We start from the raw sequence: 19,090 nt of genomic DNA on the forward strand, positions 1-19,090 counted from the left end.
GAGGTATAAAAGGTTTTCATGACCTGAGTATTACAATTATTCCAGAGACAGTATGAAAGATGGGCTAGAGGATGGTGAGATTACTGGCTGGGAAAACTGTAAGAAGGCCATTACAATAGTCTGTGCAGGAAGTGATAAGGGCCTGTATTGGGGTGCAGGCAGTATAAATGAAATGAGGGGACAGATGTGAAGAATATTGTGGGGACAGAATTCACAGGATTTGGTAACTGATCAAATGTGGGTAGTAGAGAAAAGTAAAGAGTTTAAGACTGATATTTCCAGCCTGAGTGACTGGAATATTGATATCAATAGAATAGGGAATTGGGGTGAATGAGATAGAAACCCCACCTCCCTTTCTGACGTACCCCACAGTACTGAAACAACCCCAATTTGTTGGTGCTCTTCCTAAAATCCTCTTTTCAGATCTGAGCAAATTATTGCACGTATATACTAGCAAGTACAGATTTCTATATTTTATAATTCAGCCTACATTTGCATTTTCTTTTTAGTAGTTACGTTAGGGTTGCGAATAACTAACATTTTACGTAGTTTTCACATTAACTGTTTCCAACATAGCTTTCTCTCATCCTGTATTTCTGCAGTTTTGTTTTTGAATCCAAATGGCAGATATTTAGATTTATTATTATTAAATCGAATCTGATATTTTTAGGCCCAGTCTGCCATGATGAGTTTAAACCTCAAGGGTATCATCAATTATATTAATATTTCCCAGTTTTCTATCATTAGAATATTTGGTTATATTGCCCTTTCTATGTCACTGATTAAATTATCTTAAAATGTCAGATACATAAATGAGTTATTATTTTTTATCCATAGTACCGCTGTGGCCCATGTGATAACAGAGGCAATAACAAACCCCAGTAACACATATCTATTTAATTTTACATAGAACCACTAATAAGAATTCTTAGTCATTTGGTCAACAAGTATACCAGACAGTTCATATTTCTTGACAAACATATGGAAGACTTTGTCAAATGCTTTGACAGTTCCATGATCTACAAATATAATAAATGGATCAAACATGAAAAGGAAGTATTTTCACCTGACTTGTTCTTAGTCAACCGATAGTGGTTCTTAGTAATTACTGTGTTAATTTGTAAATACTTACAAATCAAGTTATGTTAATATTTATTTCTAGTGTTCTCTTTCTGTGCTATTATGAATGCCAAGCTGAGGTGGTCATTTTCTTCCAAGGTTTCTTCCTTTGTTCATTGAAATTGTATCCAGAGTCCAATTTCCCATTAGATTTTTTTTGACTAATGAAATTTTCAGTAAATTAAATCCAATATTTACCTAATGTTCCACTTTTAGTAGTGCTCCCTCCATTCCCCACCATATGACTATTATAGCTTGTCTTGTGAAAGTTTTATGTTCTTTATTAAGAAGTATTCTTATTTACTGCCCATAATGCTTCTCCAAAAATAACATTGTTATATATCTTTTTTTTAAAAAAAAAATTCTACCCTAAATATATACTCCTCATTAATTTCTAAAGAAGTGCAACTTGTTCTTCCAGATCTCATTTTTTATGAACACCTGGATGGGGTTCAAGCTTTACAATTTCTTGGTAACAGAACAATGGCTGTCCTTACCCAGGAGCATTCCTTGGATACCAAAAAATGTGGCTCATGTCTCTTTAAGGGCCCTGCTTCCTTCTCTCCTCCTTTTATCTCAGCAAGTAGTGAAGATCATAGAATAGTTGGAAACTGGTCAACTTTATTAATAACAGGAATTAATCAGTTAAGCAATAGAAATAATTTATGTTTTCAATGTGTTTCCTTCCCTGAGGTTTCAGAATTCTTCCTCCTTAGCAACAGTCCTCCCGTAGTTTCAGACAGTCAGTCAATACACATTTATTAAATATTTTTAAGTTAAATGTTATCAAATGAAGTTTACTGTATTGCATGCACTGTGCTAAGTTCTGGGAACTCAAAAAAATATAGAAGATAGTCCTTGCTCTCAAGGAGCTCACTGATAAGGAAGAAAATAAGCAAACAACAGGGTATAAACAAGATGCATCTGGGAGGTGGGACTTGGTAGGGGGAGATGTATCCTTGTATTAACTGCCTCCTTTCTCATGGGTCTGCTTGTGTTCCTTCTGTTTGCTGCACTTACTGTACCCCCTCCTGTTGTCATCCATGGCCTCCACCACCCCCGAAGGCCTCCACCACCCCTGAAGGCCTCCATCTGCAGTTCTCTTAGTAGCATGGCCACTTTAGTAGTCTGATCCAGTAATCATGCAAACAAGATGGAATTGGATAAACTTTGCCCCAAGCCCTAGTATTTGGGTATGAGGATCAAACAACAGTCTCAAGGCCATGAGATTAAACAGAGAAAAGCTATAGCCTTGGTGCCTCTAGAATAAACATATTGTCTTAGACCCTGAAGGGCAGCTAAATGTCATAGTGGATAGACCTGGAGTCAGGAAAATCCAAGTTCAAATCTGGCCTCGGACATTAGCTGTCTGACCCTAGACCCTGGGCCTCAGTTTTCTCATTTATCCAATGAACTGGAGAAGGCAATAGCAAGCTACTCCAGCATCTTTGTCAATAAAACCATGAATGGGGTCATGAAGAGTTGGACACAAACTCAAAAATGGCTGAATAACAAGAAAGCCCTTTAAGAAGTAAAAACGCATTCTGTTCTACAGTTTAATTCCTCTTGTGACATTATGCAGTGGAAGGAACATGAACTTTGCAGTAAGACGATCTGGGTTTGAGTCGTTTCTGCTATTTAATATCTATATTAAGGATGTCACTTTCCCGCAGTGGACCACAGTTTTCTCATAATGAGAGAGCTGAACTATGATGGTTTTAAGAACCCTTACAACCGTGAATCTTTGGTCCTAAATTTCCATTCAGCTTAGCAAATGTCACCCACACCTTTTTATGGTAAAAGTCAGAGTTCCAATAATGCAATGTTGAATCTACAAAGAAAAATTTACAGTCCCTGTTTATTAAACAAAGATGCCCCTTCTTTATGTAAACATTGTTCATTTACATGTGGTGATGCTCTTTACCATATCTCTTAGCACTTTTTAAAACATTCATTAATTCTAACTGTAATATGTCACATGTCATGCCTATTAAAATGTCATCAGCCAAATGGAAAGATCTGATGAAATAGACTTGTTCTAGTAAGACTTAAATATCATTACACCCTTTTGTTTTGCCATAAAATCTTCACTTGTTGCTGTGCAAATTGCTACCACTTTTTACTTATCAAGAGGGAGAGAAAAAGAGACAAGGGGTAAAGTGGTACAGAGGATCACAGAGCTAGAGTCAGAATCATAAACATGCTGGAAATATTTTACAACTGGCTCTCCAAAAAAAATGTAAATACTATGGACTTTTAAAATCTGAATTATTAACATCTTCTCCATTTTCTTAAGTCTTGACAATCAACAAAACAATAAATCTAGCCCTGAATAATAGTATTTGCCAAATTTCAAGGCATAAATGTTCACACTAAAAATTTAGCAACTGACTCTTGTGAGTCAGGATGATCCAGCTCCAGTACACTGCAAGGGACTGTGGAGGCCATCTAGAGTACAAAATGAATCCACTCTCATTTTATAGATGAGGAAACAGATGCCCGTGAAGGTGAAGCTGCTTGCCCAAGGTCACGCAGACATCAGAGGCAATGTTTGAGCCAAGGTCCTGAATCCACTCCACCAAGCTATTACCATTATACCTTTCTAGACAATCCAGAGAAAACTAGATTATGAAAATTCAGCTAAAATCCATTTTACATTGCTTATTTACACTCTCAGAATTTACCAGAAAATGGGGAGTACTCTGGGAATTCTTTGTCCTCTGTTACAAAAGGAAATATTTTCTTCCACTCTACTGGAGCCAGAAATAAGTCCTAAAGACATCTGGATTATAACCATGGTGGCTTCCTGAATTACCCAAAGCCTGCATTTTCCTAGAGGCTCAGTCTGAACAAATGCAGCTGCCCAGATAACCTAGAAGCCTCTCTTACTAAATTGACCACTGAGAATGTGTCCTCAATAGTGAGTATTCTAAAATATGAATTACTTTTTACTGCATCTAAACTTTAAAATATGTATTTTTAGACTTTTTAGGCTTTCAAAATAATTAATGTTTCACATTTTTATCACTGAATAATTCTCATATCTCATAGTAAATTTAGTGGTACTTTAGATTTTACACGCTGGTGATATTTTCTTTACTGAAATTACAAATAACCAGAATTTTTCTGGTTTTGCATATTAACGTTCTACTTTTTCTAGAAAACAACTTGGCGTGTTTATCTATTAGGGATTTACTTTTAAAAAGCATCTGGGATATATTCTGAGGTCAGTATGGTGTTAACAAGACGCAGATGCAATGCACCAAGCAGCTTTAGACATAGAAAGTTTGTGCGTCTTTCGTTGCCAAAGAAGACTGTGCCATCAGAGAGATGATGACATGACCTGCACTTGACTTTGTTTGAGTGAGGGAGGGCTGTGCAGGTCACCAGCCTCACTTCTCCAGAGCCATCTGAATCCAGTGACCAGATATTCATCAGGATGCCTGGAGATGACCCAGGATGAGGCAGTTGGGGTTTAGTGACTTGCCCAAGGTCACACAGCTAGTGAGTGTCAAGTGTCTGAGGTGAGATTTGAAATCAGGTCCTCCTGACTCTTGCACTGGTGCTCTATCCACCGTACCACCTAGCTGCCCCTGCTTTACACACAGGATATTACCTGAATGGGAGACCTGAAGTTGGCACTTTTGATTTTGCAAGAATGACCTTGACTAAACTATTGTTGTCTTAGAAGGGGTGGGATAAAGCCTTCATAGTAAGTCAGTGAGTCAGATAGAATCTATTTATGCTTTCTGTGCTCCAATACTTATGCTAAGCACTGGGAATACAAAGAAAAGCAAAATGCCTTAATTCTTCCCTTTAAGGAGCTCACATTTTTCCATTTAATATTCAAGCAACTATATACATGTGTGATAAATACAGGATAATTGGAGTCATCTGAAAGAGAAGGCACTAAAGTGTGAGGGGGACCCAGAATGATCTCTTATGGAAGGTGAAAGTATTAAAGAGTGAGATTAGTAGAGGTGAGTAGAGAGAGTATTGGAGACAACCAGTGGAAAGTATGGAAGGGGAAGATTTACTGAATGATGTGGTCAGACATGTTTTTTAGGAATGACCCTTTAACACCCAAGTCGAAGTGAATTGGAGGGAGGAAGATGATACTTGAAGACCAATTAGGAGTTTTTAAAATAGTGTTTAGGTAAAAAGTAATAAGAGTGGTGGCTGTATGAATGAAGAGAAGGGAATAGATGGGGAAGAGATTGTCTTTAAATAAAGGTCTTCAATCCTTAGTACTAATAGAGTTGAGGTAATCAATTTCTATCTACCTCTTCGCTGCATCAGAATGCCTCAGGAGAGAGTCCACTCTCACCCACATTGAACATCTTCCAACAAATTTGGATGTGGGATGCATAAACACATGCAACTCTTTTAACTTTCCATTTAATTCCAGTCATGGCCCCTGGTAAGCAGCAGTCACTCATGTAAATGGCCCTGAAGTTCCAATAAGTTTCCAGAAAATCCTAAAAACAATGGAGAAGCAGGAGCAAGCAGTTGGAAGCTGTTGCCATTCCTGCTGCCACAGCAAAGTAGTTCCCACTTAATATCCCTAAAGTAATATACCATATTAACAGCAGAACTAACAAAAGTATCCATGTCTTATATTCTCATTTACTATGAAACTCCTAATTAAATAACAAATGATCTTTACATAAGGAAAATTTCAACTGTTGTAACGTTATTAAACATTTCTTCACAACATTTAGTAATAATTTCAGATCCAAAGTAAGAACTCTATGCAGCTAAATAATTGATGACTTAAAAAGGCATAAAGAAGATCATTTAGTTGGAAATAAGGAAGTAAAATGGGATTAAAACTTACGATTTTGGAAAAGTAAGAGTTTTTATGCCCTCAAATGACAGGTTTGTAGAGTACTCTACAGAAAAATGATATGTATGCTTAGAGAAACAGTACTGAATTTATGTAAAATACATTATGGTGGATTGCATAAATGTTTATCACACACTTATATTTAGATAATGTATTTAAGGTAATACAAAAGACTAGGAATGCCATATGTTTTTTTTTTTAAAGACCATAGCAACACAGCATTTGAAAAGGTAAAATCTGAGTTTACAGCATCTCCCTGTTATGTCTAGTGTCAAACACACATTTCTCTGCCTACTATTTAAAGCCCTTTACAATCTGACTCCACTTACCTTTCTAGTCTTATTACATTTTACTCCCATTCACACAATCTTTTTCCAGCTAAATAAGCCTTCCTATCATTTCTCACTCATACAGTTGTACCTCTTAAATCTACGCCTTGGCAGAGGTCATAGTCATGCCAGGAATACATTTCCTTCTCTTAGAATCTCTTGCTTTGTTTAAAGCTCATCTACATTTTTGAAATAACTACTTCACAGCTCTACCATTGTATCATAGGGTGCTTAGTTGCCAACACATCTGCCACAGCCTCAGAGAATAGGACAAGTGGACAGTCTGAATGCTGCATTTTTTAAAGTAAAAACAATGAAAAGAATCAGAGAGAATGAGAAGGTGTGGAGGAGATGCAGTTTACCTATGGAGTGAGGGCCAGATGGATAAAAGCATGATTCATCGTAGTATTAAAATAATGGACATGGCTCCATTTCTGCCTCTCAGAAATGTGGATGATCTTTATATTACTTATTATAATTAATCAGATCCCACCAGGTGAAACAGATATTTGGATAACGGTGTTAGTTGGTTGCATGCATTGTTATTTTGTGCATTGTTTGTACCTAGAAGGGAATACCTTCACTCGAAAAATCTTTAACTAGTATTTGTACAGATAGTAGATTTGTATAGATTTGAGCTGGCTATCACTGCAGCTTTGGCTGCATTATCCTCCCTTCCTAAACTCCTAAATCAGTTTCACTCCGTACTGTCCTCTAACCTTGAATTCCTCTCTTAGTTTATGACTTGCCCACCCCCAGCCCTGAATTACTTTCACCTTCCAAATTCTGTCATCCTATGTTTGTGCTAATAAATGAGCTGGAGGACATCCTGTAACAGTATTGTGACTGGATCAATTACAATTTTACCTAAAGAGGCCATTTGCCCTGAGCTGCTGCTTCTCCCCTCCCCATCTCATAATGCTTTAATTTAATTCATGACTTCTTTTATTATTCCAGATTCTTTTGAAGAGGTGACCTTTCTCACCAGGTTATTGCCTTTACCTGTAACCTTGATGCCTTTGCAATAGGTTTTCTCACTTTACTACTCACTGAAGCTGCTGCCTCCTGTCTCCAACAATCTTTTAATCATTAAATTTGGTGGTCTTTTCTCTGCCCTCATCCTCCTTGGCCTTTGCTCTATTTAACACTGTTTACCACTCCTTCCTTTTGGACACTCTCCTCTCTCGGCATTCTTGTGATGCTAATCTCTTCTGACATTCTTCTTATCTCTAAGAATATTCTTGGCCCATTTTCTAGATTATCATTCATATACCTATTAACTTCAGTGTGGTTGTACCCTAAAATTCTGCCTTGGCCTTGCTTCTCTTTGTTCCTGATACTCTTTTACAGTGACCTCATCAATCCTCATGGATACACACATGTACACACATGCACACACACACACACACACATGCTTTTTATATACATCTCTAGTTTATCATATCCAAAATAAAACTCATTATTTATTCCCCCACAATCCCTCTCCTAAACTTACCAATTGCCACCAGTTGCCACCTTAGTTCATGCCCTCGTTACTTATTTTCTGGATCATTGCAGTGGGCTTCCTAATTGGACTTCTTGCCTCAAGTCTCTTTCCATTCCAGTCCATCTTCCACAGAGCTGTCAAAGTGATTTTCCTTTAGAATAAATCTCACTATATCACTTTACTATTTTATGAACTCTAAAAGCTCCCCTATTGCCCCTAGGATCAAATATAAACCCCTCTAACTTGTAAAGTTCTTCACAGAACTAGGGGGCAACTAGTTGATGCAGTGGATGAAGCGCTGGACCTAGAGTAGGAAAGACTTGAGTTCAAAAGTGGCCATAGACACTAGCTGTGTGACCCTGAGCGAGTTACCTAACCCTCTTTGCCTTAGCTTCCTTATCTATAAAATGAGCTGGAGAAGAAAGTGGCAAACCCCTCTAGCATCTTTGCCAAGAAAACCCCAAATTGGGTCACAAAGAGTTGGATATGACTGAAGCAACTGAACAGCAGTTCCAAGACCAATTAGGAGGTTGTTGTAAGAGGGAAAGGGGGGAGGGAGAAGAAAATAAACATTTATTAAACATCTACTATGCACCAGACATGGTACTAAGCACTTTACCAATATTATCTCATTTGATCCTGACAACAATACTGTGAGATAGCTTAACCCCATTTTACAGTTGAGGAAATAACTTGCCTAGGATCACATGGTAATAAGTGTCTGAAGGACAAATTTGAACTTAAGTCTTACTGACTCCAGGACCAGTGTTCAATAGGCCAGATAAATTTTGAACTAGGTCATTTGTCATGGGAGAGAAGAGAAGAGATAGATGCAAGAGGTGGAATTAAAAAAAATAACCAGGTTTTCTTTGATATGGGTATTGAAAGGGAGAAAATAAAGATGACCCTGAGGATTTGAGTCTCAGGGATTTGAAGGATTGTGTCGAGGATTGTTTTGATATTAATAGAATTATTTTGGAAAAATATAAGGAATTCTGTTTTGGATATATTGAGTTTGAAATACCTGTGTCTACCTGTATCTAGTTGGAGATAGCCAGCAGGCAGAGGATAATATGGGGTTGTAGTTCAAATAAGAGAATAAGGCTAGGTATGTAGATTGTGCAGTATCCTGCTTAAAAATAACTTCACTCATGAGAACTTGTAAGCTCACCAAAGAACAGAACAGAGAAAGACAGAGATTTTGAGTACTTATATAAAGGACTGGAGAAAAGTGATGGTTCAGGAAAGGAGATAAACATAGAACAATCAGACAAGCAGTGGAGAACCAAGAGAAAGAAGTGTCACAAAATAGATGAAGGCAGGAAAGAGTGATCAGGGAGAGGAAATGATCAAATGTCAGAAGCATCAGAGAGTGCAAGCAGTATGATAACTGAGGAGGGAAAAGTCATTAGATTTAATATTTAAGGCATCACTTTTAACCTTGAAGATCAATGTTTCATTTGAGAGATGCTCTCAGAATTAATAATGCAGGAGAATGAGAAATGACAGAGAATTGGGGGAATGGAGGAAACACGTAAAGAAGACCCTTCCTGAGTATTTGACTAGGAAAGGTTATAGAGATTTAGGACAATATGAATGGCAGGATCAAGTGAATTTATTTAAGGAGGGAGACCTTTGCATTTTGTAGGTTGTAGGAAGAATTAAGAATAAAGAGAAAGTGAAAATGAGAGAAGAAAGGGAATGATGAAGGAAGAAAGACTTTGGAAGATGTAGGAATGGATGAGATCAAGAGGCATTGTCATTGATAAAGAAGGAGAGGGACCAAATTTCTTCATCAGAGAAGAACAAACGAGAAGAAAATATAGCCTAGCCACAATGAAGGGTTCTAAGATCTTAAGTTAATAAGTACCAGTTATGAATACTTACAATATAGTGTATAACTTATAAACAATATGGGAGAATAATACTATACCAGTAATTTCAACTGAAATTTTCTAGAAGAAACAAATTTCTAAAATACAACCTTTCTTCCTCTCCTCTCTCCCAACCCTGTTTGATTGATTCAGGATGACCCATTCTCTGCCCTCGATATTCATTTGAGTGATCATTTGATGCAGGAAGGGATTTTGAAATTTCTCCAAGAGGATAAGAGGACACTGGTTCTTGTGACCCACAAACTGCAGTATCTGACACATGCTGACTGGGTAAGGGATGGGAAGAGACCTTTGGTAACTGATTTTCTCTGTATGGCACCTTACATAATTAATGACTTGAAAATGTTTTCAGTGATTTTAAAGATGAAGATAATTAAATTTTGCTATTTAAGTTGTGAATGTAATGCATATAATTAATTTCCTTTAGATCATAGCTATGAAGGATGGTAATGTACTAAGGGAAGGAACTTTGAAGGATATTCAAAACAAAGATGTTGAACTTTATGAACACTGGAAAACACTTATGAATCGCCAAGACCAAGAATTAGAAAAGGTAATTAATTGTCAATAGTACTGAAATATCAAGATGGACTGGATATTGCCTAATCCTCAAAACTCTCTAAGAAGAATATCACCAGTTCATAATTTCAAACCAAAATATGGCACATACTTATTCTAGTAATCAAGATTATAGTATGACTATTATGTAACTATGACATATATATGTAATTTAAATTTAGGCATAAAATGTTATTTGCTTGATCTGGCTTGTGACTTTAGATAAACCATTTGACTTAAGCTTTTCCATTTCTCTTCTCTTTTCTCATCTGCACAATAAGAACTTATTTAGACCTCATGACATTTCTCAGGCAAAGAATCATAGATAAGAACCAAAATGACACTGAAAGAAAGGAATGCAGGTGAACCAAGGAAGTATTTGGAGTGTTTAATTATAGGTTGCCTAAAGGAACAGAGAAGTGAGAGACCAGAATAAATGGAAGAGGAAAAAAAGCAATGTTTGCATAGCTCAAAGTAGAGAATTTGTGAGCTGAAATTATTCTTCTGGTGATATAGAGCCCTGCTAAGTTATCCAATTTCTTAAAAGAAATTGATGAAGAATTTAAAAATATGATCATTGAAAAAAGAGAAGAAACATACATACCATAATCAGAAGCAGTAGAGTAAAAGGCTATATTCACACATACACACAGTGTATGTATCTATGTATACACACATGTACACATGCATATATTCATATATATGTACACATGCATATATTCATATGTATGTACATATATACATACATGTTTATGCACATATATTTGAAACTCATATAGTTTCTGTCAATTTCTCTAAGGATCCCAAGGTCTTCACAGAGAGAGTGTCCTCATATAGAGAAAAAAAAGATATATTTCAATATGTAAAGAGACTAGAACAAATTAGAACTGTTCAAATGATTATTTCTTATCAAAATAAGATTCAGAGGAACAGTGAGCAAGTGCCTACTTAGGGATTATTATGTGGGAACCTTGATTATATACTTACTGGGGATGACTCCAAGAGACATTTTTATAGGATTTAGATGCCAGGGACAAAAGAGTATGATGTAAGCTTTAGGAGTGGGGGCAATGTATGGTTTATTTTGGAAGAAATATCTGGGAAAAAAATGAGAACTGCTGGCCAGATTTTATAGCAATAGCATTACACAGGCCAGGAATAATGTCAATTTAAATACATTTAGATATGATGGAAAGACATTTACCTACATACATATGGATCTAGGGAGAGAATGAAATACGGGCTGATACATATTTGAATTCTTAAGATATGAAAACCATGGTCATGAGAGTATATTAGGTATAGAACAATGAATTTTTTTAAAACAAATCATTTTTGTATTACTTGCTTTATGGCAAGAAACAACAATTACACAGTATCAAATTAAAATGGATTGGATGAGAAAGAACACAATGCAGGAAAGAAATGAAATTGATCTATTGCAGGACCTTATAGGTTAAGGACTCACAGATGTACAAGGAGAAGAGTTTATTAAAAAGTTTAAAAATGTGAATAAAAGGGGAACTGGAAGAGGTAGAAGGGATGGAATAGGAAGGGACAGAAAGGGTCAGAGATTTTTGAATCTGATTTATAAAACATTACTCAAGAATAGTTCTAATTTGAATGCTATGAACCCATATCTTTATAAAGTTAGTAGGAATAATAGCATGGCTGATGTATTCTAACAAGATTTGTTCACATTTTTTACATCAATTTCTATTTGCTAGGTGCAGCAATTTAAAATACTAAATGCAATTTTCTTAAAATTTACCATGAGGTAGAATTTTTTTAAGTGAATGGAAGATGATTGGTCAATCAGTCAATATATTTATTAAGTTCCTATTAGGTTCTAGGCACTGTGTTCATCAGTGAGGATTTAAACATAAAAATAAAATAGCCCATGCTCTCTCTCAGGGAGGAAAACATAATGATATTTTAATACATGGAAAAATGCAAGATAATTAGGAATACAAGAAGGCACTAGCAGGTAGGGGACCAAGAAAGCCTTAATGTAAATCAGGCATTCATAAATCAGGATGGTTCATCAGTCAATGGTTGTTTCAGAGAACACTACTCCAGCAAAGCAGGAGTCTTGGTCCCTTTCTTCCTTTCCAGTTTCCTTACACCTTATTCTCTTCCACATACTCTGAGATCCTGTAAGACAGGCCTCCTAACTGTTGCTCATACTAGACACTGAGTGTTTTCATTGACCTTTTCCCCATTCCTGGAACTCTGTCCCTCTTCATCTCCTGGTTTTCATAGCTTCCTGGAAATCTCAGATAAAGTCTCGTGTTCTGCAAGAAGCCTTTTCCAGACCTCCTTAATCTTAGTGCTTTCTTTCTGACACTTCCTCTAATTTATTATCTATCTTTTGTGTACATGTTGTCTTGTAATTAGATTATTAGCTCCTGGGCAAAAGGGACTGGGTTTCTTTCTTCTTTGTATCCCCGGAGCTTAGCACAGTGCCTGGAACATAGGCATTTAATAAATACTGATTGATGTATGGTTGAATCTGAAGATCTGGGTTTGATTCTTGGTTTTACGGTTTCCTATCTCTGTTGACTGAGGTCCAGTCACTTAACTTTGAGTTTTTTTTGTCTTTGTAAAATGAAGGCGTCTAAGGTGCTCCAAGTCTCAATATCCTTAAATCATTGTACAATGTTAATCATAGGATATGGAGACTGACCAAACAACCTTGGAAAGAAAAACTCTTCGAAGAGCTATGTACTCAAGAGAAGCCAAAGCACAAATGGAAGATGAAGATGAAGGTTGGTAATTTTTTAGAATATCCTTTATAAATATGACATGAATAGAAATTGTGGATTTCAGACTTTTCTCTTTGACCGTTGAGATGTGTGTATTTTGCAGGTTCACATGGGGAAGGAAGAAGTGTCTGGGACATTTCAGAGAAAAAAATTTGGGGTCTAGTGGAAATTATTGTAAGAAGTAATAAAATCTGAAGAACAGATGTGAAACAATAAATAAACATTTACTGGTTACTTACATGATGACTTTCATTCCACTGAACTTAAGGATATAACAGTTGAAAAGAAGAGGCAATAGTATGGAAATGGAGCACGAGTAGGATAGAGAAATTTGAAAATTCTTTCATAATGATCTAATGATGTCACCACTTGTTCTTGATTATTATGGCAATACAGTTGAAATGTGCTTGTGACACTTAATCCCTTTGAAATGAACAAAAGTTAAAGATGTAGGTTAAAATAGTCATATTTTGATCAGAGCAATATAGTCTTCATGAGGTTCTTGTGGCAAATTCAGAAAATGTGAATATGAGAATTAGAAAGCTACTTACTATGTTGTAATTTTCTGGACCTAATAATAGTAAAAAGGGAAAGAGATTTATTGGAAATTATGAGAAACGAGATGAAATGTTTATATTGATTTGACATTTGTTGATAAGAAGTTTGCATAATAAACCACTTAAGAAGTCCATAGGGTAAATATGCTACTCTATTTCATCTTTTGCTAGACTGTTTTCATGTTTGGATAAATTTAAGCAAACCAAGTGAAAGAAAAGATTATGACAATTATAAATTCAAGGAAAAATGCCAACTCCAAAACATTTTCTTTGACCATTTTTATAATAGGTAGTAGTTAAATAACAGATGATAACTATTCAGAATTATTTACTAAAGCTTCTCTCTGGATATTTGGTCTTTATATGATTTAGAAAGCTATGGATTGGTTTCAAAGTCAAATCATTAATTTTGAGTTCTCAGGTAGTTATATCTACTATATATTCAATATTCTCTACCTATGGAGTTGTAGATTATTAGCAAGTACTATTCATTTAGCATAAATATGCACATACAGATCTATAGATCCTCAATTTCTCAAAAAAGAAACAAAATACACTATATATATAGATTTGCTTATACAGAAATCTATATATATATGCATATTAGACATGAATATTTTTATATAAAATTAATTTATATCTACATTATGCATCAAATTAAAGAGTTAGACCAGAATAAAAACTATTGACCAATAGAACTTTTAAAAAATATAGACCAGAGTTCTGATATAGTACTTGTTCGGCCTTCTGGTAATCACTACTGTTAGATGCAACATGTCTATGATATTGATAAACATGGGAAAGGATGATTAAAAAACAAACCTTAGGGGTTGGTAGCCTTTTTTAAAAACCCATGGTAAGGTGCTTTGGAGGATTATCATCAATGTAAGACATGGTTCCCTGCCCAGAATAACCACTTTAAGGTAATTTAAGCTGTTGCTTCTAGTTTTAAATAAATTTTATATATGAGTTTTAAAATAAATTAAGGTGAAATTAAAATTGTATATACTTCTTATGAACATGAAGCTTTATTAAATTTTTGGCATGCAGAGGAAGAAGAGGAGGAAGATGAAGATGATAACATGTCCACAGTATTGAGGCTCAGGACTAAAATGCCATGGAAGACTTGCTGGAGATATCTCACTTCTGGAGGATTCTTCTTCCTTTTTTTGATGGTTTTTTCCAAGCTCCTGAAGCACTCGGTTATCGTAGCTATAGACTACTGGCTAGCTACATGGACATCTGACCTTAATGGAAAGGATAGTATGAATGATTATCAGGTAGAGAGGATTTTTTAAAAATCAATAAACAAAATGTGGAAAAATCATCAATATCCTACTACCTGGCTATAATCACATATTGAGATCAATCTTCACACCAAGATTTCTTATAGTATAATCTAAAGCTTCACATGATAGAGCCCATACTGTAATGATGAGGTAGCACTTAGCACAGTGCCTTGCCTATAATAAGCACTTAATAATATTGATTAATTGATGATGTAGGAGGTGAGATCACATTCTTCCTTTCTGAATTCATCTATTGCTTTGCCCTACTAACAACTGGCCTGTATTTAGTATTACATTTGATAATCTCTATGAGCAAGTTTCTCTTGTCCCTTTTATATATATTCTTTGGAAATAGGCCTGAATATAAAATCTTGGTAGCTAACGCCTTGATGACAGCCAATACCAGTTGAAATAATGGAACATTAGAATCTCCTTAAATTTAAATCCATGCCTTACTATTCTGGCCAATTATTCTTTACTATGGAGTCAGTGTGGTTTAATGGTTATAGAGTAGGTAAAACCTGACCTCATATCTTGCCTCTGACATGATAGCTTCATGATCTTGGACAAGGAACATAACTTCTGTGTGACCTCACAACACCCTGGGACTTGATCCTCTAGTTTGTTAGAAGGATTTAATCTGACTTGGTGCTGGAAGATCTCTCTGCTAAAGAAATCACAGATCCTTTGTCAAAAAATAGTTTGCTAATTGAACAAATATACAAAGCGTTGGGATCTCAGCTTATTCAACAATAGTACTCTTGATAAATTTATAAATATCCTTGAATCTCTAAAATCCCTTTCAGCTCTAAATCTGATGACACTAAATATGGCCAACAGGAAGAAGAGAGAATTATGATTTTTCAGAAAAATCCTGTTAGACAGTTTAGGTTTTGACTTATAGACTGCAGCATGGAGATAAAAAGAAATGAGTGGGAACTGGGGGATGATTTTCACTTTCTCGGACTAAGTGGCTAAAATAATAGATCACAGTAGTATTCAAAACTGAATTTATTATGGATTATAGCATTATAGGCTCAGTTAGACCAAGAACTATTATTATTAGCTGTTTTATGACATTAGAGCAGCTAAATCAGACCTTCTCTAAAAAGTGCATGGAAGATAGCAAAATACTGCAAATAGCAAAGTACCACTTCAATCACGTGGAATCTAGAACTTTTTCTATTAGGAGGCTGTTTTTAGCAAAAAGTCATCTTAAGAATGGAGAGAGATTATCTAATCCCATCTTCTCATGTTTTAGATAAGGCAACAGAGGTTTGGTGAGGTGAAATTACTTGTCCAAGGTCATAGTAGTGCCAGGTTCTGAACTCCAGTGCTCTGGTTCCAAACTCTGCTGCTATGTTATTTGAACTTTCCTACTTCGATTAAGTCAGTCATTTATTAGGTTGAATAGATCATTCACCAGGCTTTTATTAAGCATCTACTCTATGTGGTACGCCCTTTGTTATATAATGTGCCAATATAGAAAAATACGGTGAAATTATTTCATATAGTAGTTATTTAGAATGGAATAATCTCTGGGAAGAACTGTTTTGGTGTTTGAGGAAAATTCTCAGGTCCCTTAATCACCCAGGAAGGGCAAGGTAGAAGCCAAAACTGTGATCGAATAAATGATGAGGGAAAGCACATTGTGCATACTTTGGAAGTGTTTTTATTAACTCACCAAGTCACTGAAATTTAGACATATGTGTTTTGAACTTGCAGTTTTTACTGAGGAGTAATAAGGAAACTTATTTTGTTTCTGATAATGAATGTCTGCTTTTTGGTTATTTTTTCTCTAGTCTTATTATGTGGCTGGATTTACTATCCTTTGTGGAACAGGTATTTTCCTTTGCCTTGTTACATCTCTCACTGTAGAATGGATGGGTCTCACGGCTGCCAAAAATCTTCACCACAATCTCCTCAATAAGATCATTCTTGGACCAATCAGGTACAGAAACAGTCATTTCACCAAAACAAAAGCAAACAAAACAAAACCCCTTCACTGTATATATTTTTGTAGCGTAGTAGAAAAGGCTTTGTGTGGTTCTTTGGGATTAATACCAGATAGCATTACAGAAGTCTGATCACTATGCAAAGAAAGAAAAAATAACCTAGGTCCTTTCTCTTTAAATATGTAATTTTTAATGTGCTTATTCCATAGGTTTTTTGATACAACACCCTTGGGGCTAATCCTAAATCGTTTTTCAGCTGACACAAATATCATTGACCAGGTAAACATATAAATCCTTGTGTCTTCTTTTAAGTAAGATATTGATGTTTAATCCTTCACTAAATTTATACTCTGATACTTCATCTAGGAAGGAAGGTGGTTCTGTGTTATTTTTCTTCCTTAGATTTTCTTATTTGTGCATGTGTTTTATCCCTCCCCTTAAAATCAACAGAATAAAACCTCTTTAAGATTAGAAGCTAGATCACTGTAGGTCCACACCTAGTACAAAATCTTGTGTATAACACATACTTAAATGCTATTAGAACAAGTCAATTAATGCATTCTTAAAGGCTGTGGACATTAGAAAGATACGAATGTGTCCTAAGCATGTGGATCGTGAACAAAAGAGGCCACTGATCTCTCCTGAAGTTCTCATTGAGTCTAGGTTAGTTCTCTGACAAGGGAAATCCAAAGATGATCCTGACATTCCAATGTACTAGAAGAAATGGAATACCAGAAATATTATGTTTAGTTCAGATGACTTTCCAGAGTGGGGTCTTGAGTCTAGCCTAGACTGAGAGGAAAACTCTAGAATAAAATAGGATAGCTCCCCAGTCTTGCCAATACTATCACCATAGTTCGGAGAGGGGATAAGGAGAGATTCTAAAATACGCTGGACTCAAGCTGAAGGACTGGCATCCAGTCGGTTAGACATATGCTCAGATGTTTTATAACCACTATTTAATTATTATCCCAATGATACTGAACATAGTCTACTGTCTATAAAAATTATAATGTGTTTAATTTGACCTAAGACTTTTTTTTTCTTCAAATTGCTTTCTGAATAGCACATCCCTCCTACTCTGGAGTCTCTGACCCGCTCAACTTTACTCTGCCTATCTGCCATTGGGATGATCTCATATGCCACCCCTGTATTCCTGGTTGCTCTTGTACCTCTTGGAATTGCATTTTACTTCATTCAGAAATACTTCCGCGTGGCCTCTAAGTAAGTAAATAGAACAAGGTTTCAGTGTTGTTAAAAAAAAAACAACAGAACTATTTCTTGCATCTACCAAAGTCTATTTTTTTTCAAAAAAGATGATAAAAGCTTATAATAGATATTTCTTCTAGATAAGTATGTAACCTTTAACATGTAATAAATGTTTAAATTATTAACGTGTTAATTTAACAACAGTTTTCACTTCATAACCAATATCAGTTGTTTAATAGGTTATAGACATTAACAGTGCAGGGCACACAGTAGCTCCGAAATAAATACTTGCTTATGGTTCAGGGATTGCATGGACAAATACACTGGATTTTATAATTCTCATCAGTTCCTTTTGTTCATCCATTGGTTTTAGCCGTCTGGTTTCTTTTCTGGATGTTGCCATGCCTGGAATTCAGGAATGATAAAATGTACTATAGTTCTGGGTATAATCTGAGGTAGAGCAATACAATGTATATATATCACTATTTAGTAAAATTTGCCCAACTGCTTCCTTGGTATTGTCATGAAGTTAAAAGAAAGTAAGGATGCCCCATGCATATTGGATAGATTCCCTGTGGAAAATTTATTTTACTACAGTTATAAATGTCAAATAAATAAAAGAGCATTAGAATCATCAGAGGCCTATAATTCTAAATAATTAGAATCTTTTTATTTGGATCATGTGAAAATAAAATCTTGTGTTAATTATTCATCAGTCTGTAAACTGTCATATTACAGAATGAGGTAAACTTTTAGAATCTCAGGTGAAGTCTTTTTACTCTCAGAATTCTACTCTGCATTAGAAAGAAACAAAGAATCTTCAGCATTAGAAGAGACTTCAAAGGTCATCTAGTCTAACATTTATGTCATCCTCGGAAAGAATGGTCATGCAACCTTTATTTGAAGATCTCCAGTGAAGAGGTGGGGCAGCTGGGTGACATGGTGGAAAGAATGCCAGCCCTGGAGTTAGAAAGACTCATCTTCCTGAGCTCAACTCTAGCTTCAGACACTTACTAGATGTGTGACCCTGGGCATGTCATTTAACTCTGTTTGCCTCAGCTTCCTTATCTGTAAAATGAGCT

At 35.6% G+C, this 19,090-nt stretch overlaps 1 protein-coding gene across 6 annotated transcripts in view; it reads left to right on the top strand.

Moving 5' to 3' along the window:
* ABCC9 (ATP binding cassette subfamily C member 9) overlaps positions 1-19,090 on the top strand; it is a 195,277-nt gene that overhangs the window by 113,827 nt on the left and 62,360 nt on the right. For all 6 annotated transcript variants that reach the window (XM_072653528.1, XM_072653532.1, XM_072653530.1 and 3 more), the window contains 7 exons: positions 9,808-9,945; positions 10,103-10,228; positions 12,905-13,001; positions 14,606-14,835; positions 16,647-16,795; positions 17,009-17,078; positions 17,866-18,023. In XM_072653528.1, coding sequence (XP_072509629.1) covers positions 9,808-9,945; positions 10,103-10,228; positions 12,905-13,001; positions 14,606-14,835; positions 16,647-16,795; positions 17,009-17,078; positions 17,866-18,023 — 968 coding nt within the window. The remainder of the gene's footprint in view (positions 1-9,807; positions 9,946-10,102; positions 10,229-12,904; positions 13,002-14,605; positions 14,836-16,646; positions 16,796-17,008; positions 17,079-17,865; positions 18,024-19,090) is intronic.

Source organism: Notamacropus eugenii, chromosome 3, assembly GCF_028372415.1.
Source record: "Notamacropus eugenii isolate mMacEug1 chromosome 3, mMacEug1.pri_v2, whole genome shotgun sequence".
In the NCBI taxonomy this organism is placed as follows: domain Eukaryota; kingdom Metazoa; phylum Chordata; class Mammalia; order Diprotodontia; family Macropodidae; genus Notamacropus; species Notamacropus eugenii.